Genomic DNA, 27,713 nt, shown 5'->3' with positions numbered 1-27,713 from the left:
CCCCCCACACCTTCTCCCCGGCGAGGGGCCCCGCTGCCGCAGCCTCCCGCCGCCCACCCCCTCGCCCCCCCCCGCCCGGAGACCCTGTCCGGATCCCTCCGGAGGAGACGGAGCGAGCCCGCGGGATCTCTCTCCTCCTGCCCCCGGATCCCCTGTGCGAGCGAGGCAGACAGACTGTTGGGTTTCCCCACTCCCCCCGTCGCGCCCCCCCCTCCCCTTCCCCTTCCCCCCCCTCCCCGTGAAAGACTTTGCAGGATCCTCCTCCCCGGCTCCCCTCCCCGCGCTCGCTCCTTCCTGCGAGAGCGGCTGCTGGATCCTCCTCCCGCCGGAGAGAGGCTGCGGGATCGCTCCGCTGGGTCCCTGCGAGAGCCGCGGATCCTCCTCCCGTGAGAGACTGCTGCGGATCCTCCGCCCTCCTCGGATCTCCCCGGAGCGAGAGACTCGGCGGGATCCTCCTCCTGCCCGGAGCCCCATGTGAGACTCCGGATCCCCCCGTGGCTCCGTGGTGGTGTTTGGTTTTTTTTTGTTTTTTTTTTCTTTTATTTTTTTTGAAGAGGAGGATCCATCTTAAAACTATTTTCTGGGTCCCAGTTTCTCTTTTTAATTTGCACTTTTTAAAAACCCCTCAGATGCTTCTCCATGTGGACTGAGAACCCATCAAGACACACACACGAGAACTCATCCCGATCAACTCCAAATCCTGGCTTTCGTGGGTTTTGCTGCAACACATAAAAGCAAACTTGTATTTAAGACACACTCGTGCAAAAATTTAGCTGAGGACTTTAAAGTGTATTTTGTCTTGGTTTTGGTTTTTTTTTTTTGCTTCACTGGAAATCAAAAGCTTGTTTTGGAATTGGACCTGCTTTTGCTGCACTTCTCCTCTGGGCTGGATAACACTGAAGCTCTTTGCTTTTCTACTTGGATAGTGTTTTCCTGTTGATCTGTTGTTTTTTTCTTCTGTGTGGCAGACTTTTTTTTTTTTGAGGGGGGTAAACGACAACAACAAAAAAAACTTAATTTTTTTGGCCGTGTGAGATTTTTTCGTATTCAGATTCGTGAAATTACGGGTACACTTACAAAAAAAAAAAAAAAGCATTAAAATAAGAAAGGAACACGTCAGAAAGACCCCTACACGGTAGACAAAATACTCGTTTCCTTACAGCAAGACTGAATCGAAAGCTGCCAAAGAGCCCCATAAAGAAAAGACTAAAAGGTAAGAAGGGGTAATAGCCTCTCTTAATCAGGGCATGGTAGAAGCCAGTGCATACCTCCTCCTTTTCTCACAACCAGATTATTTTTTTTACTGCTGGTTAGTCAGTGAAGCAAGTAACACCCCCAAACATTTCAAAACCCATTTATTTTCATGAGATATCTTTTTTTTTTTTTGCTTTAAACAACTTGAGGATATGTTGGGTTTTTTTACATGCTAGAATTAATTCAGTATTTTTCCATCTTTTCCCAGTTTAAATAGATGTTGTGTGCAAAATAGCGAACAGAAGTACCATTTGTGAGTATGTTGTGCCACTTAAACATTAAGACCGCTTCTGTTGCAGACATGACCGTCTACGCGGTCGTGCTTTATAACTTAACACGTGTGAAAATTATTGCAGAGCGTGTTGGAAAGGATCCTAAGTCTGGAAAATGAGTGGTGTGGGTATGGTCAGCAGTGCTGCTCTGGTGGGGGAGCAGATGAGGCTCCAGCTCTGTCCTTCGTAGCTGCTTTCCGTTAAAAGTTAAGATCTCCAAATCTGGGGTTTTTTCCCTCCCCCCCCCCCCCCCCCCGTAATGAGATTATGGGGATCTACTGTAATTTTCTCTTGGGTATTCAGAGAGAGAGCTTCGTCTGAACCTGAAATGTCGTCCAGTGGGAGAGAGAGTATTAAACAGAGTTTATGCTTTTAACTGCGACGCTGAGGGGGAAGAAAATGGGGAGGGTTCAGTTAACCTCAGAAATCTTGAAACGCTGGAAGTTTATTAATTGTTTGAATCTTCTTTGTATCACAAGTTTGTGTCAAAGGTTAATCTTCTTAATATGTAATTAGTCGAAGGTCCAATTATGGGATTTATTGAACTCAATTGTTTGGTTTTTTTCCCTCTTTGCCCATTAAATATAATACTGCTAGTCTTACTTTGTGGCTACTTTATTTTCTGCTACATCTCGAGTGTATCTGTGGGAAGATACTTATTCAATTAGCATAACAGCCAGTTTAAATTTAGAAATAATTTTTAGTACATCATACCCGCGTCTGTTGCTTATTTTTCCTCTCGTATGCATGTGTATGTATCTGACGAATTTACGCTAATTTATATACTGAAATTTGCTCTGGATATTAGGCCAGTTAAGGTAATTAAAAATCCAATAAATCCCGCTGTTAGTGGGCTGCTCGATGATGCAGAGCTCTAAATCAGGTGGATGTCGGCAGTGCTGTGTGGACCTGGGGACAATGCGAGGGTAGAGGAGCAGGAGAACATCTGCACTGCTGTTGGGAAGAAAGTAAAGTCTTTAAAATCTTGCCCTAATTACATACGGTGGGTGGGTTTTTTGGATCCACTTGCGACTGAGAATTAAAATGCAGTTTTCTGTCGGATGTTATTTTTTATCGTTTCAGGAAGGTAGTGGAGGGGTGCACACCGATTCTCACTGCCTCCCTCTGTTTTCCAAGGAAGTAGTAGGTGACTTGCACTGGGTGCAACCCGTGCTTAGCAAATCCCATAGTCTTCCATAATTGCGTTTCCTCAAATTCAGAAAGCCCTCGGATATCTGTCTGGCTACTTCAGGGTGTTATGTGTGAACTCAAAATGGTGTGCTGAGGACCTGCCCCCGGATGCGCGTTCCTTCAACTCCGGCTTTTGGAGTTATTTCCAGGACATTAAAGCATCAATGTCAGACTTGTATACAACTAGCGAGGAAAGCTGCTTTAGCCTGTGGGAGGCTTGTTCTTTGATTTGTAGGACTAATGTTGCTTTCTGAGGGTGAGATTCCAGAGGTTGCGTTGTGCCACGGGTATTGTAACCTTGCTGCTTCCGAATCTCTGACTGCGGAGTCGATGAAGAAAGCTATAGTAAATCAGATTCATTTCAACTTTTCTTAGTGGCCACGACTGTTTAAAGGGACTGGCAGTAGTGTAATAATGCCTCGCGTCGCTTTGTCCTTATCTTCAAAGGAGAACATACCTTTTCTGGCTTGAAGTTGGCTGGCTGGCCCGTAGTTCGTGAGAAGGACAAGGTTCAGCCCTCGGGGAGCAGGTGCCGCCACCGGGGGAACGGCGAGGGCCTGGGAGCAGCGCTTGGAAACGTGCGGATTAACAGGGGCTGTATTTTAGGCAGTATTCGGTACTTTTGATGAAATATTTTGTTTGTAGTAATGAAAAAAACAGGGCAGGCTAACCTCTTTTTATTTCAAGCCCTTCTGGATTGCAGTATAAAATACTTAGGATTTATTAATGTTTCTGTTCTGTGTGTGTGGATTCTCCTATTGACAAATTTAACTATCGGTATGCATCAGACTAAAAGCTGACTTGAACTGAGTGGTGTGTTATATACGGTTGGTTTATGTATGCTGTTACAGTACATGGATTATTTTGTAATTAGGCTGTCATCGGTGCAGGGCGTTAGTCTCTCTTACTGGGAATGTACTTGTGGGGAGCCTTGGTCTGTGCCATTTCTGTGCTAGTACAAAGCGTAGTGGCGTTTACTCTGGGATGCTGCCCTTGGGTCTTGGTTGTTAAGAAGCATTTTTGGTAACTTAAAGGTTCACCCTCTTGACCTGGCATCTTTGCATCTTTAGAAATCTGCCTCTGATCACCTGTGAATGGGATGAGGTTTACCTCATCTACCATTGCAAAGCCTGCTGAAGCTTGCTGGGATGAATGAAAAATCCACCTCTCTGGCTTAATTTTTTTTTTGTTTTGTTTTCCGAGGTTTGTCTTTCCTGTTAAAATAACAAGAGATGCTTTTGACGACTCTTGTGATCTTTTGCTGATGTTTAGGGGAAGGTAATTCTATCCTTTTTTTGTTTGAAGAAGCTTTTTAAGACTTGGAAAAATAATAGGATGAAATTTCCTTGGTATGACAAATAACATAATTGGGCATAAGAGTACTTTTAACCTGAAGATTTTTTGTTGAAGTTCTCAAAGCTCCCAAGTTCCATACCGTGCCGAGCTGGGGTAACGATAAAACAGGGGGAAGTTAAAGGTTTTGTCAAGCAGGGGCTGTGATCTCTTTGTGTCTTCAAGCAAACTGTTGCTAAATGGCAACCTTATAGAAAGTATCGCTTTAAATTAGTGTAGAAATAAAACCTCGTATTTTTCTGTTTTTCATTCACTTCATTCAGGAAGGCCAGGAAATTTTATTCATGTAAGGGATTTACTGCCTGCTGTTAACTCAAAATGACCTACGCTTTTACAGTCCCTTCAGATGCTGTATGTGATGTAGACACCTTTTCTCTTTCGTGTTAAGTTTGTTATTAAAAGCCCAATAGCAGCGTTTACTTTCAGTTTTAGCTGTTAAGACTTAACCAAGACTGGTGTATGTGGGAACGGGTAATATGTTAACTTAGCAGCTGGCCTTGCCGAGATAAACATGCGCTTTTCCAAATGCTGTCATCTGGCCCCTTTCCAAAACAAGCTGAAGGAGGAGGTCAGGGGTGGAGCCATCCTTTGCTTTAGTAAAAAGAGTCTTTCATTTGGAAAGAATTGCTAGATAGTATTGACCAGGAGAACTGCAGATTTAAAAATAAAATGGCCAAACCTTTCCAAAGTAAACAAAATACCCTCTGTCGATTCCTTGTATCTCAATGCCTGTTACTGTGGTGCTTCTCTTTGAAGATACAGCAAGTTAAACGTAGACTGCATATTGCTGCTTTTATTTTTTTAAAAAAATCAGTGCTTTATATAAGACTTTGAACATGAGAACTGATGAAAAATTTATCATCTTTGGTTACAGTATAGATGTGCAACACAAAAGTGCTATTGTTTTAATTGTTTAAAATTCAGATTACAAGATAATGGTAATACCATTAGAAGGTTTCCCTTTGGCCTAGAAGCTGCAGGTAGGAGCCTGTCGATCCCTTAGTATTAAAGATGAATGATAAGGAAACCTCTTAAATGCCTGTGATGCTGCAGTCTAGCCAATTTAGGATCAGCTGATGCCTTCTAGTGATAATGGCTTGAGGTTTTCAGCTGTATTATGAAGATATCCGCCAGGGCAAATAGTATTTAGAAGAGAAGTATACTTTATTGAATGCGGAGATGATCTAGAAGTGACAGTAAATTGCATTACTAAATGATCTATGCGCTCTGCACAGTCTCTTCACTGGTAAATGCTAGTGGTAAAATGAAAGATGGTTATTCTTAATGTATGAAAGCAGAGGAATCAAAGTATTATTTGATCTTCCTTTAGGAATCTGAGCTATTTATGAAAATTGTCTACCAAAAGCACGGCTTAGTTTTACATCTTAACTACCAGATGTAGATGTACTTATGCTTATTTTATCATTGCTTAATCGTGATTAACTTCACTGTGGATTCCCATACACAGTTATAGCTGTGTTTCCTGAAACTTTATTTGTGCAGCTTTCTATCTTGTCCCTAATATGTTTTAAAATTTTCCGCACAAGATAAAAATGTCTGAATTTGACCATAATTAACAAACTGTACATTCTTGCACAGAATAATTACAGCACTCCTTAAGATTGTATCACTTGCAGAAAATGCAGCAGGACTTTAAAATAAGCGCCTGATTCTTTTGTCTTTTTTTAAAATGTAACCTATCTCTCTCTTCATCCCAATAAAAAAAGGCTTCTTTCAGTGAAGACATCTGTAAAATAACTAGCTGTTCTTAAGTCTCACGGTTGGGGGTACCACGCATCAAAATCTGAGTTAGTTTTGGTCTTAGTGCTGATTCACATCCAGGGCTAATTTTTCAGTGTTGAGGTCTTGAATGTAGTTGTAATTCAAGCTCATAAAATATTAGAAGCTCTGACGGTAGTGAGGTCTGCTTTCTGGAGCTCTTCCCTGTGGGTTTACAGCCAAGGATGGCTTGAGAGTGAGAACAGTTATCTGTGCTGCAGCAGTGATGTTTTATGGCTGGATGCCCAGATTGTCTAGCTTTGCACACAGCTTTATAGTTTGCCTTTGAGGGCTATGGAGGTGGAAGTCATTTGTAATAAACAGCTATCTGCAGCTTGCTTTTTCTGTGTTTTGAAATGTACATCCATTTAAAAAATTGCAAACTAGATGCACATTTACTTAGATTTCAATCAGGAAACTATGTGTTAGAAGCTCGCTTATGAGAAATGTTAACAATTGCTTATTGCTTTTTATTAAAAATAGCTAATATTTATCCCTTGGCTGTTTGGGCTTTTTTAGCAGTAAGCTATGAATTACTAGAGAATGAGATTTTTTTTTTTTTTATTTGAAAGAAAAATTGACTTGTCAAATCGATTGGCATCCTTTGTGGCAATTAAGCCCCAGAGAAAAATATGTTTATAGGTCTCAATAGTTATCATGCAACTACCAGCTATAGGCTCATTTAGGAAAGAATAACACCCACCCCCCTTCCACCACAAGGAAAATAACCACCCTGGGCTATGGAGTATTTGACGTCTGCCCATGGGCGTTTTCCTGAGGCAGATCCATTTCTTTTTTTTCCCCTAGCTTCTTGTTAATGGGGTCTGTGCGTGTTTTCCTGTGGTGACTTTCCGAAGGGATAGTGGGTAGTGCCTTTGTTATGATCTTGGTCAAGAAGAATCTCCTAGAATGGCATATCTGTTTTTTTAGATGTGCCGTTTTCCTTCCTATTCCTTTTTTCCCTTCCTGTGTTCTGTCTGTTAGCTGTCTGCTTGAAGTTTACAGTTTTCCCTCTCATACTGCATCTGCAAGACATCCCGATGAGAAGTGGAAGAGCTCCTTGTTTTGTTTGAGGGATACAGAGTACTTGCAGTGGCTTGGATACCTTTCTGGGTGGTCAGTATGTACACATATCGATTGTTAGTTCAAACTGACTTCTGCCAAGTCTATTTTAAGCTCAGCCAGATCTCTACATTGTGTCAGTCTGCTTTTCAGTCATACTCTAGTCCCGGACTCTTGGGTCTTTTAGTTCGTCAGAATTCATAATGTTTTCATGGCTGATGCTAACATCATTGGTGCTGACAATGGAGATGCTTGTTTTTAAACAGTAGCTGGTTGCTGGTAAACAAAAGAGCATCAGCCCAGTGCTTTATCACAAAGCATTCTAGGAAAAAGAATCAGTTCAGTGAGAATGTAAAGAAAAAAAAAAAAATCAACTGCACAGATGCATAATGTCCTGACTGCCATTTTACCGTGTTTTCTTACAAGGTCATTAATGGACCACCATAGAAGGTGGTCTTGTAAGGTTTTTGTTTGAACTCAATGTACGTTCATAATATCCTTGAAGATGGTATTTCATATGAAATGTGAAGTTGAAAACTTTACTAGCACTGCAGGCGTAGCCTAATGATGTGTGTGTAAATTGAGTAAGACTCTTTACACAGTGTATTACCAAAGCCAGTCTGGTGTAGGATTCCTCGTTACCCCTCTGCTAACATCATTCTTCCTGTCTGTAGGTCTCATCTTTCGTCTTCTCTCAATGTTTTTAATCAATTGCACAAACTTATTTAACATAGGAGAATTGCTTCCAATGTTTGCGTTGTCTCAATTTTTTTTCCACATTTTCAGCTTTCAAGTGAAGCATCCACTTCAAAGTTTGTTCCTTACTCCCTGGCTATGTAATGAAAGTTGTTACATGTCTGTAAATCTAATAATTCTTCGCTCTTTATGGTGTCATGGCTGAAATGCTGTAACTGCACAGTATTGTACCTCATTCTTGTTTTGTGATGCTACAAAAAATTGTTAGTTAAAAATAACCTGTTGGCACAAGAGTGCTGATCACATCTGTTTGTAACATACCTCTTCATTTTCCTGCTTGTGAAACTGGTTTCTCTTTGCATTACATTAGTTGATGTCAACTATAAAGAGGTATATGTTTATCTTTTTAAGCCTTTAAATAATAAATTAATATGGAAAATGCAGCATCTTCTGATAAGGAAGAAGAGCCTGGTGGTAGCAATCTAAGTGCTATTTAATATTTCCTACTATGTTCATCATAAAATATAGCTGTCTGATCCAGGTGTGGAACTAAATTTGGTCTGTCACAGTAATAGAATTGCTGCTATTGAGGAGGAGAGTCTTTGTATAAATAGCACTGTTTCAGGTGAAAAATGTTATTATATGGGGCTTAGTGGAGCTTGGTGAATGTGTAATTTTTACGATTTTTATTCTTCTAATCAAACTTTTAGAAGTCCTTCACTTTTGAAAAGAGTGATCCTAGTTAAGTCTCATTGGGCACCAAGAGTACGTTATCTAGTGATGTCAGTCTTTATACCGTGCTACCACGCTTACGTGTAATAATTGAATAAAGCAACGGTTGTGTTATTGGATGGATGCTTATATAGTGATTTGCTTAAAGACCTCAACTTTCATTTTTTTTTCTTGCATTTGTGAAGATGAAATGTTCTTCACAAATTTCTAGATGAAATATTGCGGTGACAACAAAACTCCATGCTTTTGAAGCAAATACCCAGACTGATCGATATAATCTATTTTATCTGGATGATATTGCAACACTCTGATAGTCCAGCTGCATTGAAATTGTGATTCCCTCCACCCCCATCCATCCCCTGTCCCTCTATCAGCATCCAGACAAGCAAGAGCTGATCTTTCTGGAATTCTGTCTGCATCTACTGATCAGATAACATACTTGGAGACATTTTGGATATGTTTCTGAGAATATTTACTCCCCATGGCATTTCATAGACTAACTGAAGGCATAAAATAGTTATTACTAAGATCATAATTGACCATAAATTGATTTCCAAAGTGCTGTTTACTGCAGCTGGTTTTCCTGTCCCGGAAGATCGTTTATGGCTATTTCCTTTCCCCATCTCTCCCCCCACCCTGACTCTCCTCCCCCCATGGAGACGCTATTCATTTGCTAAGTTGAAAAATGGATGATGGCCCATTCTGATGGTGGCTCTGATATTCTAATTTATTATTGGCAGCAATTGGCGTCCAGATGCTTTTACTATGGAAAGTGGAGGAACAGAGAACTTTGAAACTTGGTGAACTTAATGGAAATAAGGATTACCTTTTTAGCAATGCAGAGTTAATCTTTTAAACTCTGGTCGATTTTTGGAGGGAGAGGTGCTAGCTTGGACCTTTCTGTTTCTTTAATTTGGATGATAGAGTAAGTCTTTTTCTGAATTTTGGGGATTCAGTTTCCAGCCTAAAGATAGGTACAGACTCATGTATGGGTTTCTTACCTCTCTTGAGCTATGTTGCTATATAAATTTTCAAAACAGCATTGTAGCTGAAGATGCGGTGGAACAAAACCTAAATTGCTTCAAATGTATTATCTTTAAATTGAATGCAGTGATCATGGTGGGCAGTGTTTTGATTTTTATAGTTAAAACACAAAGAATGTATAAAAAATGCACAAAACAATTCAGTAGATTTTCTTTGTGTTTAAACTTTAACATATTTGCAATGCACAACTTTTAGTACAGTTTATTAGTCTATAGTATGTTTTTGTCTTCCTTGACTCGGATCAAATTTGGTGTTAACCTCCTGCAGAGAATTCCAGGACCCCTGACATTTTATTGTGACTCTTGATTAGCTCACCAGGGTTCCTGCTAAGAATTCTTCTTTCATTCATTTGATAATTTGAATTCCCTATTCACAGTGCCTTTAAATAGAATGGTATTTGGAAAACTTGAAGACAACAACTTGAATGTTCAATGAGCTCACCCAGCAAATCTAAAAGAAGGAAATGATGGGTTTGTATATTCTGAAATCTTTTAAAAGAATAAACATTTTACAAAAACGTAAGTCTTAGTCTTTATGTTCCCTTTAAATTTATTTCCTTTTCGGTTTCTACAACAAGGAGTTCTGTTGACATCTGTTTTCCATTTTTCATCTTACCTTGTCTTGTTAAGTCAGGAGCTGTGTGTTCACCTAACCTGTGTCTATCTGGGAGCAAGTATAGTACACACCCGTGTAGTGGAACTTCAGCTTTCCAAGGCAGTCTGTGTGCAGTGTAGAGAGCATCTCTTTCTTTACACCCAGGACACACTAGCCTAGCTTACTTGCACCTCGTAGATACTTATGCTGTTCACCCGCTTTTACTGTGTGCCCCTTGCTGGTGGTGCTGGCAGGGCATGTACTGGGCAGTACCGCTCTGAGCACTACAGCATGAGAAATAGTGTCATTATTTTTTTTCTGATTCTAGATCCTGAGACACATCCTTCCTGTGAGGCCACTGTCCTTTTCCTCCCCCATCCAGGTCTCGCTCCATGAGCCTCCTGGGGCTGCAGCAGTGCCCTGCACCTCCCCACTGCTTGTGCCTTCTGTGGTGACACCTGGAGATCTCGGTGGTGAGATGGCAGAGGCTTGTTCCCTGTATAGGATGCCATCTTTCTAGAGGCTGGTTTCTGCGGGCTTCTGCCACTCATCTGTGAAACAATTTTAACATCATAGGAAAGCTCAGGCTGGAAGGGAACCTCAGGAGGTCATCTCAGATAGGCAGGTCTGTATTTTAAGTCGAGTGACACGTGCATGTCTGATAACACATCTGCTGCTACTCACTGCATTCGTTGCTGGTATGTGTTGGTGTTATTCTTAGACTTGTCTGGTACAGTTTCCCTGCTTGTGGATAGGAGTGAGGAAAGTGCATGTGCGTTTTTTCTACTGTGCCCGTGGCAGGAACTCTACATCAGGAGGAGGTATTTCTTCCAGACCTCACCTTCTTGGGCCTTTTTAATTGCACTGAAGTCACTCCTGGATGTGGTAGTGGACATGTGTGGCTATGGCTGCTGTAAGCTGGGTGTCTTGTTGAAGGTGTGTTGGCCACCACCTTTTCCCCAGAATAAGCACAAGAGCAGCATCATAAACATAAGATCTGCTGCCTGCTTTTTGATCTTGTAGGTTGTGTTGTCTACCTTGACCCTGTGTGAGAGTACCAGCCCAGTCTTCATCTCCTGCAATAAACGAGTTGAATGTGTTTTCACCTGCTGATAACAAAGTGATTGAGCTCAGAAATAGCTGAGTGCTGGCATGTGACCGCGATGGAAGGGGTGAAAGGACGACTGGGGATGTTGGAAATCCCTACAGATGAAATGGCACATCATTTTAGTTATGCAAACTTAATTTTCACGTCTTTTAACAAAGAAGCATAAAGCCTTATCTGCGTTTGCTTGAAGGGTGTGAGGGTACCTACACAGAAGCAGCGTTCCCAGCTGTCTGTCCTGCAGCACGCGTTGTCCCTCCTGACCCTGTTACTGTGGGTCAGGTAACGTGCTGACCAGCTCCTCCAGCCTCCGTCCCTGGGAGTGGTCAGCTCTCAGCCAGCCCTGGGGGCTGTGGTCTGTGGCAAAACATCCTGTGGAGCTCCTCTTCCTATTTCCTGGCCTCCTACTTCCCAATATCCCCAGGAAGCAGCGCTCCTCTGACACATTCTTCAAGTCCAGCTAAGTAATTTGAGGCAGAAACTTGTCCATAGGTTGTTTCTGCTTCTGGGTCAGTTAATTGGTGATATTTAGTAGAACTATTTGTTAGTGTGGGGCTTTGCCTCTGTTGGCACTGGGCTCTTCTTGGCTGAAGTATTTGCAGAACCCAAAATAGCAAACATAGTATCTGGAGAGAGACAAACATGCAGTGCTCTTGCTGAGCTACTGGATTCCAAAGCTGTTTTCCTTTGTGTATTATGCCCCAGGAAGACTGGGGAAGAGCTCTGGACCAGATGCTACATCAACTGCTGGTAAATACCATCGTGCCTGGGAGGGAGGCAGCGCTGTGAAAGTAAATCTAGTTATCTGTGCTGTTCACAGTCTGTAGCTTAATTTTCCAAGAGAGGAGTCAGTCCATGTTTGTTGGGGGAGGAGAGATGTTCATAGCATGTTTCTTGCTGTTTGTAGCCTGTTTTGAGTGGTGAATGTAATGCAAGCTGGTTTTGGGTATGGGGTTTTTTTTGGCCTTGGTTCTTGCATAGTGGTGCCTGTGATAGGATACTTGAGGTCTGCTGGGGTGTTATCAGCAGGCTGAGGGATCAAATTCTGATATGGTTCATGCCTGAAATGTATACAAGGGTGAGGTTTTGTGTACAGTGTTCTAGCCTATGCCCAGATTTCTGTAACTACTTAAGTTGCCCCAGAGTGGAGCTTGTATAATGTTAATAGGCCTGCAGAAGAGGTGGTGTACCTGTGTGACAGCAGCTTTATGCCCTAGTGTGTTCATTTGGATTGGGAGTTTCATGTTTAAGCAAACCTTCTGATTTTCCTCGCCTGCTGTGCTTTGATTGACATCATGGAGTGGTCTTGGAGTGCAACAGTTGGATTCCTTTTAAATAAAACTTCACTGGGTGATGTGCTCCAGGGGTGCAGTTAATGCTTTCCTGCCGCAAGTGAGTGTTTGGCGCATGGGAGCAGACTGGAGCTAGTCTCAAGCAAAAAGGTCACCTGAAATGGCAATAGTGTGGCTATCAAGTCCCCTGCACTGACAGTTTTGCTCTGCAAATCCACTCCTGTTGGTCTGCACTACTTAGTAATGAAGGTGTAACCTACATCTCCTGAAACATTCCCATTTGTGCTCCAGTACTCCATCAGTATGCTGTCTCCCTCTGCTAACAGTCCAGGAGAAACTGAACAAAAGGAAAAAAAACCCAAACCCTACAAACATTCACTAGGACTTGGGCAGTGCTCAAATATGAACTTGTCAAACTTCTGATGTCTGAATTGCCACTTATAGTTCATCTGTATCCTTGGTTTATAAAGGCTTTTTCTTCTCTGGGATTTTTCCCCATTTCTAGTGACTGGTAATCAACTAGTAGAAGCTAAAACAAGGCCAGGTCAGTGTGTTTTTTAAGAGGATACCTTGAATTGAATGATATTAACTATCTAGTCTGCTCTATTTTTGTTCTAATCTAATTTACTTCAGTGGTTGTTTACCTTATGTGTACATAAAGTAGGATCACAACAAGTTAACATGGGGTGAATTGAAAACTTCCAGTGAGAGCCTGGGTCCTGCAGTAAGTAGCAGCTGGCACTCTCCTTGAGGTCCTGCCAGTATTTATTGCTCTTTAACCAACAATCCAAACCAGCATATTTCTAACACCATGTCCTACTGCTGGAGATGCAGCCTTGAGACAAGGTGTGTAACACAGGTGCTCTTTTTTCTTCTTTCTAGAATTTCTATTTTACAGATTGTAAGAGTGGGATTATTAATTTAGTCTCTTGGGCAACCAAAAATCTCCCTGTAGTCTCAGTAAGATACTTTAATTGAATCTGTTGCTTTTCACACCCCGTTCTCAACTAATGCTGTAGTGTTCTTGGGTGTCTTTAAATGGCACCTACATTCTGCTCCTGTACAAATTTCAGTTGTGAATGAAGTTGTCTGTGCGTGTCTCACACCTTAGTCAACTGGCTTAAAGAAAGCCTGGAAGGGAGCACAGAGGGATCAAGTCTAATCCCCCACGATTACAGGCAACAGTGGAGAAGGGTCCACAGAGCATCATAGATAGACCTGAAGATACCTACCAGTACTCTGTAACAAACCAAATAAATAAAAACACACAAAGAAGACTTAGAGCCAAAACTATATTGTACAGTAAAACATCAAGTGTAGTATTAGTGCTCTGTTTCTGTGCAGGAACTTCGGTGGAATTTTTAAGTGACTTCAGAAATCAGACTGTTGTCCCAGTTTTGTGTTACTTGCTTCAAGGTAAGTTGGTCAGATAGTGGGAGCATCATAGTACCAGTCCTACAGTTGTCAGCAGTGGGTGATATTTAGATGTTTCAGAGGAAGGGAGGAATCACCTGTCAAGGTAAATAATGTATTAAGGAGTGACAAGTGCAGGACAGGGGCATAATTTGACAGCAAGAAACCCTAAAGCATGGGATTAATAAATCACAAATTGAGGTCAAATGAAAGCACACATCAAGCTTCACTTATGACTCCCTGTAGAAACAAATTTTGCACCTAAACTTTCAAATTACAGGGTTTAGTTTCAAGCTGCATGATCACACCTATACATGTAACTCATCCACAAACTTACCTTGCCCACAGTGGTGTGGCTGAGGACGTTTCCCCCATTAATTCCCTTGAAAGAATATTGTAGAATTCTACTTTGTGAATGGGTAGAGGCCTCCTGTTTCTGGTCTAATTGTCTTTGTGTCCAGGAGTTGATGTGGCCTTGTATCAGTGCTACCACTTAATAAAAACAAGTCTGTCTAGGTTTTTTTTCCTGTTCTTTTCCCCAAAATGGATATTTATAAAGATTTGGTATGTCTTTAATGTCAGTGTGGTTTGGGTTTTTTTTTTTTAAATGCTACAGTGTGGAAGATTTTTCTTTATGCCTTATCCAAATCTCCTTTGTTGTAATTTAAATTCAGTGCTGCTTACCACAGCTAAAATGGAAAGATTTTGCTCCATTCTTCTCTACCTCTGTCTTTAACACCTATTTGAATAAGGGAGTTGCTGTCTGTTTAGATTAAGTGAATTCAGGTCTGAAGTGTTTTCCAAGGGCCTGTGCTTTTTTGCTCCCCGATCCTTCTTGTTGCTGTTTTCTGGACTTTCTTTGGTTGACCTGTATCTCTGTTGCTGTAGATAGTCCCAAACTGGACACAGTACAGCAGCTGATGAGTTTCTGACCATTTATGACATTGTTTCTGTGCCTTTGGATTGAGATCTGCTGTAACACCTGTTTTTTTCTCCCCAAAACTGGTGTTGAGCCAGTTGTTCCCTATGCTGTATTGATATATATTATTCCTGCCAAACATGGTACCCTGCACTCCTCCTCACTGAATTGCACTCCACTTTTTTTTTTGTGCATCTCAAGTTTATCAAGTTGTTCTGAATATACTGTCTGTCCTCAATTGTTTTCCAGCCCCATGACTTGACATAGTCTGGAAACTTAGTAAGTGCACACATTTTTCCAGCAGCAAACCGGTTAATAAAAATTTTGCTGCTGGACATCTGGCTTACTGCAACAAAAATCCATTGGTTCTCTGCCTTGTTGGAAGGAGAAGTGCTGAGGTTACTTGTTTTGTGGGTATTTTACTGTAATTTCATTTAGCTTATATTCCCTACCTTGTTCTTAAGGAAAAAAAAAAAAATAAAGCAACCATGTTCTTATTAACAAAACTTTGCATGTTGCTCGAAAAAACCAATAAATTACTTCTGTTGTCTCCCTTTCATCCTTTTCAAAAATATCTGCAACTGTCCTGTAGGGAAAAAATCAGGCTTTTTTTGCCCCCACATTCTTGTTAGCTGTTACTGATGTTTTTATCCCTTCCTCTTTTAAGTTATATGCACAGTCTTTGCCATTTGCTAGTCTTCTGGAGTGCCATCCATCTTCTGATGATTCTTTAAGGTAATCTGTAATGACTTAGACACAGTTGTTCTTATGGTAAATTACATCAGGCCCAGACAGTGGAAAAACATCTGATATCTCTAGGGACTTTTAAAGCAGTTCTTATTCTGCTGGCCTGATTTCCTATTTGGACTGGTAGCAAAATGTGTAGTTCCATCTCCTTTTTTTCCCTGCCAGTTCATGGAAGTTTTCCTGAGAAGCTGGGTCATTCCGTCCTCCCAGATTTGAGGAAAAGGGATGTAACAAATACATCTTGAGATTCCTGCTGTGTTCACCAGCCCTTTTCAGTGAGGAAGCCAGACCAAAACATTGCAGCGGTGGTGGCAGAGGCTCTGGGGTAGGAGCAGCTTGGTTGGTGGCTCTTTGCTGCCCCCGAAGCAAAGCCTCCCTGCGCAGAGACCGGTGCCACAAAATCCCTCTGTGAAGCTGTTGTCATCTGCGGGCTCAGCACCAGTTCAGAGGGTGGTTGGCCATCTGTTCCCAGCTGACCTCTCCAATGAAGGCCAAAGCAGAAAGAGAAGTACTGTCACTTCAGCCCTCGTAGGGTCATCTGTCAATAGTCCCCCTTTCCCACTGAGTATCAAAACTAATGTTTCCTCTTGCTTACTAATGAAGGACTTAAAGGTTCATTTATCACTACTTTTTATATGCACAGTGCTAATACGTAGTTGGCTTTCCCAATATTTGTCCCCATGTGTTTCTGCTGTCTGGTTTTTTTCATATTCCATCTTATTGATTTGACCTAGTTTTGTGTGCTTCTTGCTTATTTGAGGTGGTTGGAGAGCTTGTAATTAGGGACCAGCTTGACTCTTGATTAATGACTGAGCCTAGATATCAAGGGAAAAAAGCTGGCACTTTTTAAAGTCACACCAGCAACTTGCCTTCACTGGTATTTACTCTAAAAAGGTCACAGAGAGCTGGACTGGGTAGAGATGAAGCAGGAAACAAAATTAGCTATAGGCAGATGTGGATTTTTAGTTTATTTATTTCAGTAGTCATGAAAACAAGGGCTGATGATGATACAGTGACCTCCTGCTTTATGCAGTATTCCTCCATTATACATTAGGGTATCCACACTGTCGTTCAGATTCTTGGTGATTTCCAAGAAATACCACCTGCCTCTTCCTATGTGACAGTATTTTCCATTTGTCCTGAATTAACTGAAGCCTGCCTTTCCAGTATTCACTGCTCTTTATTTTGTTAATTTTTTCATTCCATTTCATTGCCACCCTTCAAGCTGCTTTTTGCCTTCATGATCTCAGCCACTTCTTTCTTACCATTTAAAATCACATCTTGAAGAACTTTTTAAATAGTAATTTTCTCCATTTCCATTTGAAACTGTATGATCCTAGATTTTGGCAAACTTGGTTACTTTGTGTTTCCTGTCTGTGCTGTCCATACCCCCTTTTATCACCTGTGATGATGCGTGGCTCTGTTAATTCCTACCAAAAAGCATGCTCAGCATACTTTGGTAGCCAGCCTTTGGGCTATTATTTGTCAGTTCCTTACAATTCTAGTTTAAAGATTTTTTTTTTTTTTTTTTCCCCTCTCACCATTATTGTTAGGAAAAGTGTGTGTGCAGAAAAACATAATGCCCTGCTGTATGGTGGGCAAAGTCAAAACCAGAGCAATACTTAATCAATTGTATGCAGTTTGTAGGATTTCTGTCAGTAACAGCAACTTTCACAGCTCTAAAGGGAGATTTTCCAGCATAAGGTAGGATGTGAATTTAAGGTACAAGAGGTGTTCCAGAATTGAGGTATGGGAGCTATTTTCTCATTGGGCTAAACCAGGCAAAGACATCTGTAGACCAAAATTAAGATTGCTATTCTGAAGCGGTATTCCAGGCAGTTTTCCTATGTAAATAAATAAGCCTTCAGCATCTTAAAATATGCAAACAAAATTCATTAGGCTTCTAGGTTTGGAGCTGTATCATGGAGGGACAAGAGAAACAGGTCTCTGTTTAGTCCTCAGCTATTGCAGGAACCTCTAAACTATAAAACACTGTATGGGCAATAATCTTGCATGTAATAACACAAATAGACTCTACTTGAAGTTGTAAGAACACAATATGCCTGAAAGGCTTATTGCAAAATCCAGTTAGAATGTCACATCCGTGCTAATTCAGAATACCAGCTGTGGCTTCAGATGTGCAAGCAATTCAATGTCTGATACCAAGTAGAAAAACGAAGTTCTCACTCAGCTTAGAAAATAAAGTCAGCCTACAGAACATAGCCATAGTTCTTAAATTGTTCTGCCCATGACCTGCATTTTGTCTTGCTTTCCTATTCAGAGAGAGCTCTTAAGTGTGTGTACTTTAAAGGTAACTTTGGTTTAGGTTTGGATTTAGTAAACTGGTTGCAATCTGTAAAAACAACATTTGATGCTATAGTAAAATGCTTTGCTCTCTGCTCATAAAAACCCCCCATGATTCTGATATATCAGATCCATATACATGAAAAAGGCAAACTCCTACAAGTATATTCTAAGACACTTCTGGTTTAAACCATGTGGGCTTTGTATTCATAAATTTTTTAGCGTATTTCCTGTAATAAAGATTAAGTTGTTGCTCAGGAAGTAAAACTGCAACACATGCCTTTGACAACGTAATCAAACTTTATATAGCAATGTTTTTATTGTTTTCCTTTTGTTTTGCTCTTAGCTGACTAATTTCTGCCTAGAAGTGACAGCAAGAGTTGCCATCTGAGAGACCAATTGGAGCTTTATTTCTATTTTAAGCATATTTAAAGCATATGTATTCAGAAGTGTCATTATGTAAAACAGTTTTGAAAATTGAACTCCATTAAAAATTATAGTATCATTTTCTGAGTTAATCTGAGGCTATTTTAATCTTAGAAATGAAAAAAAAATTTAAAAAACCCAAACAGGTTTCCGCTAGGAGTGGCACGTCTACCTCTTATGTTGTAATTGATAATATGGTGATAAAATACATAGTATTTTTAATGGAGCAAAATGTTTGCTCTTTGATTTGGAAAATCCTCTGATATGGTGTATTACCTGCATACAGGAGGGAAGAACACATAATGGTGCTTGGGAAATGTCAAAACAGAACTACCTTTAGAGGACAGAAAGGCTGGAAATAAAGTTCATAGTCGAGTCTAGTCTAAGTAATGAGACTTTGGCAGTGATGGAAGTTGATCTCAACATAGGACACTCTTAAGATTTGGCTGGACAGGGTGTTGGGCCACCTTGTCTAGAGCGTACTTTTGCCAGAAAGGTTGGACCAGATGATTCCTGTGGTCCCTTCCAACCCCGTGTTCTATGATTTTATGAAAGAAACTTGATTTTTTTAAAAAAAAGGCCCAACAAGAAAGTTGGGAAATACATACTTAAGAAAACTCTGCAAATTAAGCAAAGTGGTGGTGGTTTGGTTTTTTTGGTGTGTTTTTTTTTTTTTTTAAATACTGCACTGACTATTGAAAGGGATTTAGATGTAATTGTGGTGTTCTGGAATTGCTGTAATGTCGTGGGTTTTCTTAAGTACTAGCAAGAGGAAACCAAAAAGTTTCTCATTTTGCACTGACTCGTTTCATTCACCTGCTTTAAAAAACAAGAAAGGCCAGAACTTCCCTTGGCAATAGTCTGAGAGTTTGGGAGAGTTCACTTGAAGACATGGACTTCGTAGAGACTGATGTGACTCGGGTAGGGAGCACTAAAAATGAAGGGATTGGATGTTTTTACTTTGTAGTTACTGAAATCCTGGGAACTTCTGTTCTTCTCCAGAGCTAAGGGCAGTAAAGTCAAATCTGTTACAGTTCCAACTCAGTTTCTTTTGGCAATGTAAGTCATTGCTTTTTGCAATGTCCTAGAACAATCCATTTAAAACTACAATTTTAAGTCCCTTTTTCTAAGTACAGTGTTAAGTATGTGGTGCAAATACCCACCTGCAACTCCTAAGAGGAAATGCTTCTCAAATGTTGATTTACAGTACAATATTTGAAAGGTGGCCCTTTGAAATTCACATAAAGTTGAGCAGTCATGCAGGTGATGAATTTCTGGTTATGACAGAAAGTGGTTCAGTATTTAAAATACAGCTATCTAATGCTGCTTTAGATGTCCTGACCTCCAGTTGTGCACCGAGCACTTCCAGATGTGCCTGACCTCCAGCTGCTATTCCAGACTCTGGGCCTTGCCGTATCTGTCACTTCTGTAAATAGCTTGAGTGCTGTAAAGTGTCTGAAAGGGCACTAACACCTATGTTTAGATCTCTGAATTGCTTACTGTAATGTTTATTGTTTTGGGTAACACAAGGAAAGGGAAGCTGCTTTTGGTTTAGTCTGGAGCACTGTGCAGGATCTCTGTAAACATTAAAGTATCTACAGTGGCCAAAATAAGTACTTTGAGGCAAGTGAAAAAGCCAAAAACCAGAACACCCTTCAACAGCCAAGATCTCAAACAATTGACTACGATACTGCTTTTCTATAAAAAGGGAGACTACGTAAGAATGTGCAAACTTGTTAAAAGGAAAATAAAAGAAACCGTTAAAAGGCAAAATGTTTCATGGGGAATGTTTGAAGACACAATGTGCAAAATCTGAAGAATATCTGTTTCTCCTCTGGGTAAAGAGCAGCCCCCCCCCCCAGTCACCTGCAGACCTGTTGTGATAAGACATTGGAGCAAAGAGTATTGTAACTAAAAAGGCCTTTTTTAACAGCAACAACAAAAAATATAAAAAAAAAAAGGGGGGGAGAGGAATGGGACTGCAGGCTTTGGCATGTTAAATGTAAAGCAATAATAAGTTAGGCTGGAAGTGATCTCTGAATAATTGGAGGACATCATAAGAATAGTAATGGTTTCAGCCCATCAGAAACAAGAGTATTCTCTGTTTCTGTAAGGAAGAGAAAATAGTTATAGAGAAGTAAATGAATTATTGATATTTATTTGGAAGGATGTTGGAGAGGTTCATTGGTATAAACATTTATTACAGTGATGGACAAAGAAAGCATAGATGGAGAGATTTTAAATAGATTTGCTTCTTGATTTGGGACAATTTAAGTTGAATTTTAACCATGATGCTACTAAAACAGGCTTGGCTTGTATTCATGCAAATTCTAAAGCTAGAATTTATAGGATGAACACAAAATAGGATTATTAGAATTCATCTGGGCCTTAGTTTACAACTCTGAGAACAAAATTGATGCGTATGAGAAATTAATACAGTATGTGTTTGATCAAAAAAAGAATAGTTGGAAAATAATGATCTTTAAGGTATATTGTGAATTGTAGCTGTTCAAAGAGAACAGAATTTGCATTAATTACCTGAGTTTTGTTGGTTTTGGGGTTTTTTTTGTGTTTTTTTTTTTTTCGTTTTAAACTTTCCATAGAATGTGCTAATATTAAAGTAGTACTTTGGAGTGATTGCAGAAAGAGGTTCCAAATAAAATCTATTCTTTCTGAATTTTCATTGCCTACTATTTTATTTGCCATTGGTTTCAAGTTTGGAACAGCTTTTTTAAATGCTTTTATTACAGCATTAGAAGCAGCCTTTTTTAGACTCGAGGTGTAGAAAGTTAGCAACGTAAGTATCGATTATTTACCTTCCTAGATAAATTTCATCTTACTGAAAAGCTTTCCCCAACCTTTATTCTTATCAGGGAGAAAGAACAAGAAACACAAGAAGAGGAACATTTGATGGAAGAAAAGAAAAAGAAAAAGCAGGAAGAAAAGAAAAAGAAGGAAGGTGCTCAGAAAAAGGTTTGTTCCTGTTGTTGTTTTAAATGACATACTCACTTTTATGTGTAATGTACAGGTACTGATTCTGCAGCCTTTATTTCTGTGAATAATTCTGACACAGGTGAGCAGTCCTGTCGACTTCGAGTGAGGCTGCAGTCAGAAAATCTCTGCAAAAGCAGTTGTGGCAGTTCATTAGCACTTCCCAAGCTGCTTACCATCCCCTAATATTGTTACTGCTCCCACAGCTGTGTGGCGTGAATGTTCCTCATCAGTGCCAATGCAAAATTCACAGGATTATTCGCAGCTGATACTGAAGTGACTGGATTCTGAGGCTGTTGTGGGTTTTCTGTGGTGTGCATACTCCTGCCTTGTTTTCTGGATTTATGTAGTTAGTGTTAATCTTAAATGGCCTGTAGGACGTGAATTGGAATTGATCACTGTCTTTTCCAGTGTAAATTTAGGCATCATAAAAAAGAAAGTGGGTAGATTCCAAACAGAGTAAAAAAAAAAAAGACTGGTCTTCACAAAATGTGCGGTTAATCTGTGTAAGCTAGCAGTATGGATGGATTCAAAGGGATACTGGACAAATTCATGCAAGTTAATTCTGTTGAGTGTTAGGCAGTTCATAAATGTACTGCTTAATTCAGGTAGCCTCTGAACCTCGAGTGACAGAGGCTGGGTGGGTAGATGGGGGGTACTGTCATACTGCTTGCAAGGTTTTATACTTTCTCCTCAGCATCTGCTTTTGGCTTAAGTCAGACAAGGGTTGCCATTCTTACATTCATAATACATGGAGTTAAACTAACATTCTCCAGACCTTAGCTGGAACTAATGCCTGATTTATGTAAGCAGTTTCTGCAAAAGGTTAGGCCTGCTGCAGCCCTATAATTATTAGGTATCATTTTGAATATGGACAAGTATTTGATTTGTTTTGTTTTTTTCTTCTTTCAGGCTGCTGAACAAAAAACCAAAGGTAAATTCATATTTATTCTATGTGAATCATTTGATATTTTTGTAAGTTTGATTAAAAAAGGTGTGCTTGTACTTTTAATTCTTTGTGCCTTTTTAACAGGGGGAATATATCTTACTTGAATAGTTCTGTTCATAAAGCTTTGAGGATTCTCAGCATAAGCTTTTTTTTTTGTGCTTATCTTGCTGGGTATCGTATGACACCTTTTTGACAAGAATATATGGATTAAATTTCTGTGAAACATAACACAACACATGACATCTTTTTTGCCTAATGTCAAGACAGATGTAGTTTTCCGTTTAGTTGTTAGTAGTTATTTATCTGTTTCAAAGACAACTAATTGCTACCAAAAAGGGTAACTCTCTCCCCCTGCATGCACAATTCAACTCAATTTAGTGAGTAAACTATTTAGTGAGAAAGCTATTTCCCCCCCACCTCTTTCTCTTTCTGTGTGGGTTTTCTGCTTGCTAAGTGAATTGAACTGGTTTGCAGCATGGTCCAGGAAGCAGCAGAGATAAGCAAGGCATTCTCCTTTTTGGGGCAGTGAACTCTCCTAGATGCCCTAGGAGAAATGTTAATGAAGCTATGGCCTTAAAAAAGGTGAGGAAGAGAGTCGAGCTAATGCCTCTCTCCTGCAACTGTTGGCTTATGGTTCTTTTATCTAGTCTGTCCTTTGATTTGCATGGCACCACACAGAACTCGGGGCTGTGGAACGATTCTGAACTAATTAATATGCAGTTATTTATTACTGGGTAATTAGGTGACAGACAGGCAAGTAGAGCTTCCCAGATTCCCAAAGACTGGGAATTAGAGAAGAGCCAAGACTAACATATGGGGTTGACAAAACAACTTATGTTTGAAACACTTTTTATGTATTTATACAGCAGAAATTAAGAATTGCTTCAGTAATACTGAATTCAGAAAAATAAAGTCTACTTGATGAAGAAACTGTAACAAGTAATTTATTGAAACTCTGTCCTTTTCTCTCCAAATTTTTATTACGTAGGAAGTATGAAATCAGAGAATTTTAGTCTGAATTCTGTTGATCCCTGTAAGCCCTGTAAGATCTCAGGTAGTTTGTAATAGTGGATTTTGCTTTCAGGATAAGGCAGCAGAGGTAGCTAGGCCCCTCAAAATCTGAAATACATGGAAAAAATGCAGAATTAAGATACATCAGAGCGATTTCTATCTAATGGAATATTTCTGTTTCCGCAGTATTACGTGTTTTGTTCTCTGTATCAGCTCGTTACTGTGCGGAAAGGTTTCACTGTTCTATAATGTATTATAATGACTTTTTAATGTCATAATTCAATGGCAGATGTTTTTGCTGTCAAAGTAACTAAGTTCATTTTCACAAAGTAATACAGTGGCTCTTCATTTCTGTTAATATTGAAACACAGTGCCTTCCACTTTGCTCTGTGGGATATTATTATTTCTGTCTTTGTTGTGACAGCTTTGTTTTTAATTGCTTGAAAATGTCAAGTTTAAGTTTTTAGAAGTAGCATAATAATAATTCCAGTTTTCAGGTATGCTTGTGAGTTTGTTTCTTTCAAATTTAGGGACTGTGTTTCTCTGATTTCCGCCCCCCCCCATCTTTGTATTTAAGCGTTCTATGCTACTGCTATAAAACACAAATTGGGAAGAAGACAACAGTAAATAAAGGTAGTTATATAAAAGATTAAGCAGTTCTAGCTTTTATTGTTTCATCTATCAGAAGCAGTAATGCACCTTTTTGTAGTTAGGCTTCCCTGGAAAGAGTTCACCTGGCCTTCAGAGCAACCAAACCTCTGCTGTTGATGTTCAGTGCAGGGGATAGGGGTTATTTAGTCATATGAGTGACCCTTCTTTTAATTTCCTTTGGTGGGCAACTACTAGTTGCTTTCAAGGTTGGTCTGTGGGAATGTTTTATTTCTACTTTATGATACTGTTCTCTTAATTTATCTTTAGGAGAGATGTACATAAGCTTATGATAGGTAGCAGGAATTTGTTAAAATATAGAAAATATTAATTCTAAATTAATGAGGGGAAAAATTGACCTTTTTTTCACGGAATTTTCAAAGTTGACTGTAAACTTTAATGCTGTACTGCACCCAAGTATTTTATTCTGATACATTTTCAAGGTTGAGTGACAAATGCTACTAGAACTAAAAGCAACACAGGGATTATCATGGAATTTAGTAGTTAATTTATTTCATATGTGGGGCACAGCAGTTTAATTCATTGTAAAGACAGGACAATACAGTAAAACAGGGTGAATTGACTGTAGCGGGTACTGCATGCCAAGGTATGGGATATATTAAATCAAAGATTAAAACCAGGCTGGAGCTGAACCTTTTGCAGAATGTTGCTATATCCAGGTTTTGGTAGGTAAGGTCTTTATAAATGTGACTTAATGTAGTTTGTTGTGGTAACTTAGAAGAAAAAATTACTTCATTTTATTTATGTTTCATTCAGTTCTGCAACTGGGTTGCTATAGCAATGAGAGATGTTTACACTGGGTCATATTGGGGAAAAAGAAATTGTACAACTGGAGATGGGCTGTGGAAGGATTTTTCAGCTTCTGCTTTTTAGCTGATTGGAGATTGTTTCTTACTTGCTCTCAGTTGTATTTTTGAAGGAGAAGGCACTTTCTTGAAGTAACTAGGATGGGACAAACGGTGGAACTTGCTAAGCAGTAGGAAAGGTTAGCCCTCTTGGTTGGCTTCTTCAGTACTAGAAACCTATTCTATGATCAAGGTGCTTTTAAATTTTTTTAATATTAAGATCGTCATTTATTTCTGTAGCACAATGGAAAACGTGGAGATACTGCCCTATCTAATAATTAACTCGTATACTTTGTGTAGTTCTAATTCGCTGTAAGATGATACTGGCTCTTGCATGTTCAGTTGCTGGTGAGGCCTCAGGAAAGAGAAACTAGTAAGGAGGAAAGAGGTTTCCTGTGGGTGTGTGTATATGGTGTGTTGTCAGTTAAATATTGCTCTGAGGCCTCAGACAGAGCTGAATGTTTCCATTTGTGATGTGGAGCACAAAACCCTTCCAAAATAAACACACATTTCCACCAAGAGAGGAAAGGTATGTGGCTGCTTCTGGAGTTGCTGGTCCAGGGATAGGAAGTGCTCCCTTACACAGCTCTTGTGTCTATTTAAACAACTTAAATTATTTTTTCTGTTTAAACAAGGATCCAACTCTTTAGTTCTTCTCTACATAACAGCTTCTTCAGTTTCTAATTTTTTTCTGCAACATTGTTTGCCAGAGTATTCTTGTTAGGCTGAATCTTTTATAAATACCCTGTTGGCAACAATTCTAAGGAATGTGTGAAAGGAAAAAGGATTGAAGAGCTGATAAGTAGCTGAAATGTTTCTCAATTACTTGAAAACAAATGAAAGTAGTCTTCCAGTTCAGCTGGAGAGGAGCACTGCAGAATTAGATGAGGTGGGAAATGAACATGCTTTTATTGCCTGCTGTGCATTGTACTTCTATGTTACTGTTCTTTTATGGTAATTTTTTTGAGAACAGGACTATTGAGCACAGCCTATTAGTGTTTATTTTAAATGTGTAAACTCTTGCCAGTTTATATGCACTTGATAAAGAAACTTTGTGTATAAAGGCTTTTGTAATGAAAACATTCAGCAGTAACTACCAGTAAGAGTTTTGTACTGTATGGTAAATAGTCACTAGTATGGTAAATGGCTGTTACTTAATAGCTACAGGGGACTTGAGAGAGCTATGCTTGTGCTGAATACTGGGAGGTCAGTGCATTTTGCTGCCTACTTTTCTTCTGGCTGTCTTGCTGCAGGTTTAGTCAGCACAGGTGATCAATTCCTTGACTGCTTTACTTCCATCGAGCTGAATTCTATGCATTTTGTCTAAAACAAAGTTAAAGTGCTGGTATAAAATAGTGTAAGTGGTTTGTTATTCAAACATCTGCCATGGTAGTTGAAAGGCAAAGTATCTGTCCGTTCTGTAGCATTATCTACAATGAAGGTGTTAAATCTGCAAACATGGAAGTAATAAGTGTTAAGTATATACCATTTTTAGTCTAACATAGAAAATATTTCGGTAAATATTTGATTAGAAATGTTAGTCTAGAAAATATTCTTTCCCTTGAGTTTAAAGGGGAAAAAGTCTTTCCCTGTGAGGACAGGCTGAGAGAGTTGGGGGGGGTTCAGCTGGAGAAGAGAAGGCTCCAGGGAGACCTTAGAGCGGCCTCCCAGGACTTAAAGGGGCTACAGGAAAGATGGGGAGGGACTCTGTATCAGGGGGTGTAGGGATAGGATGAGTGGTAATGGTTTTAAACTGAAAAAGGGGAGATTTAGATTAGATATAAGGAAGAAATTCTTCCCTGTGAGGGTGGTGAGGCCCTGGCACAGGTTGCCCAGAGAAGCTGTGGCTGCCCCCTCCCTGGAAGGGTTCAAGGCCAGGTTGGACGGGGCTTTGGGCAACCTGGGCTAGTGGAAGGTGTCCCTGCCCATGGCAGGGGGGTTGGAACTAGATGATCTTCAAAGTCCCTCCCAAACCAAACCACTGATGATGGTCAGTCTCTGCCTCTTTGAACTTCATGATCCTTGTAGGTCTGTCTTTAATATGTTTCATGACACGGGACCGTGAAGAGAGATTTTGCCTTTCAAAGGGGAAAATGGGAACTTCAGCTCACTGCTTATGGGATGAAGCAGGATTGCAGAAGCTGGAATAGCTGCAATATTCCCGTGGTTCAGCAGCCCATCCAGCTCTGCCCATCCTCCGTTAAAGTGGTACGATGGATCCTGAGCTAAGCATCATTCTCTTCCCCTTGTGGTCTGTTTCGGGAGCTTTCCCTTCCCCCAGACTGTCTGTGCTGTGTGTCTTGGGACTCTCCACTGTATGATGATTTTAATATGCGACTTGCAGAGTCAGGAAGGTTGTCTGCAGACTGAAAGATTATTCTACCAAGGTAGACACTTTAATACATTTTATTTTGGGGGACTTAAAAGAACTTAAAGTATTTAACAGTATGTGGTTGCTTGATAAATAATTTGTGTGTGGTGTTGCAAATGTTGGCATACTTTCTTCAGATTCTTTTTAAAATTTGCAAAGCATTTTTTATACTATAAGCAGTACTGTATATTTTATCTAGAGGAATATCATCAACTGTATTATGGGAGTTAAAAGATAAAGAGTGGATGAAAAGATCTGAGATCCTCTCCCCTGCTCTGGCATTTCTGTTTGGATGTCAGATACCTATTTGGATGTGGCATACCTTTCTTCAAAGCCAGGTATTTTAATTTCCAAATCAACCACATAGATGGTTGCATAGTTTTGAATTGATTCTTTACTTACCCTGCCCAAATGGGCTGTTCTAATGTTCTCTGCTTGTACTCATTTGGATGTGAATTACCTCCTGTAACCTACTCTCAGTTCTGCTCATACAGAAGTGCAGTTTTATGTACATTGATAATGTGCTTGTTCTGGCTGTGGTAGATGTTACAGAGGTTTAATGGTAGTTCCATAAGAAATAAGGAAAACTAAACTTTTTAGAGAATCTCATCAGTATTTTAAGTAGAATTATGACAGTGTGTAACACAATCAGTCTTCTAAAAAAAGAAAAAGTTCTGAGTTTTTCTAGTTTGTC

The 27,713-nt window shown here is 39.8% G+C and overlaps 1 protein-coding gene across 10 annotated transcripts in view; it reads left to right on the top strand.

Moving 5' to 3' along the window:
• Positions 1-217: 217 nt before the first annotated feature.
• TNRC6C (trinucleotide repeat containing adaptor 6C) overlaps positions 218-27,713 on the top strand; it is a 111,096-nt gene continuing 83,600 nt past the window's right edge. For 3 of the 10 annotated variants that reach the window (XM_074847590.1, XM_074847597.1, XM_074847596.1), the window contains exons 1-3: positions 219-1,213; positions 21,057-21,156; positions 22,087-22,108. In XM_074847590.1, the coding sequence (XP_074703691.1) occupies positions 21,094-21,156; positions 22,087-22,108 (85 nt within the window). In that variant the 5' untranslated portion in view covers positions 219-1,213; positions 21,057-21,093. Of the gene's footprint in view, positions 1,214-10,343; positions 10,603-21,056; positions 21,157-22,086; positions 22,109-27,713 lie in introns of those variants that run through there. The other 7 variants (XM_074847598.1, XM_074847592.1, XM_074847591.1 and 4 more) reach the window with 4 other exon arrangements.

Source organism: Strix aluco, chromosome 21 (genome assembly GCF_031877795.1).
Source record: "Strix aluco isolate bStrAlu1 chromosome 21, bStrAlu1.hap1, whole genome shotgun sequence".
NCBI lineage: Eukaryota > Metazoa > Chordata > Aves > Strigiformes > Strigidae > Strix > Strix aluco.
This window is presented reverse-complemented; position numbering and strand designations above follow the sequence as displayed.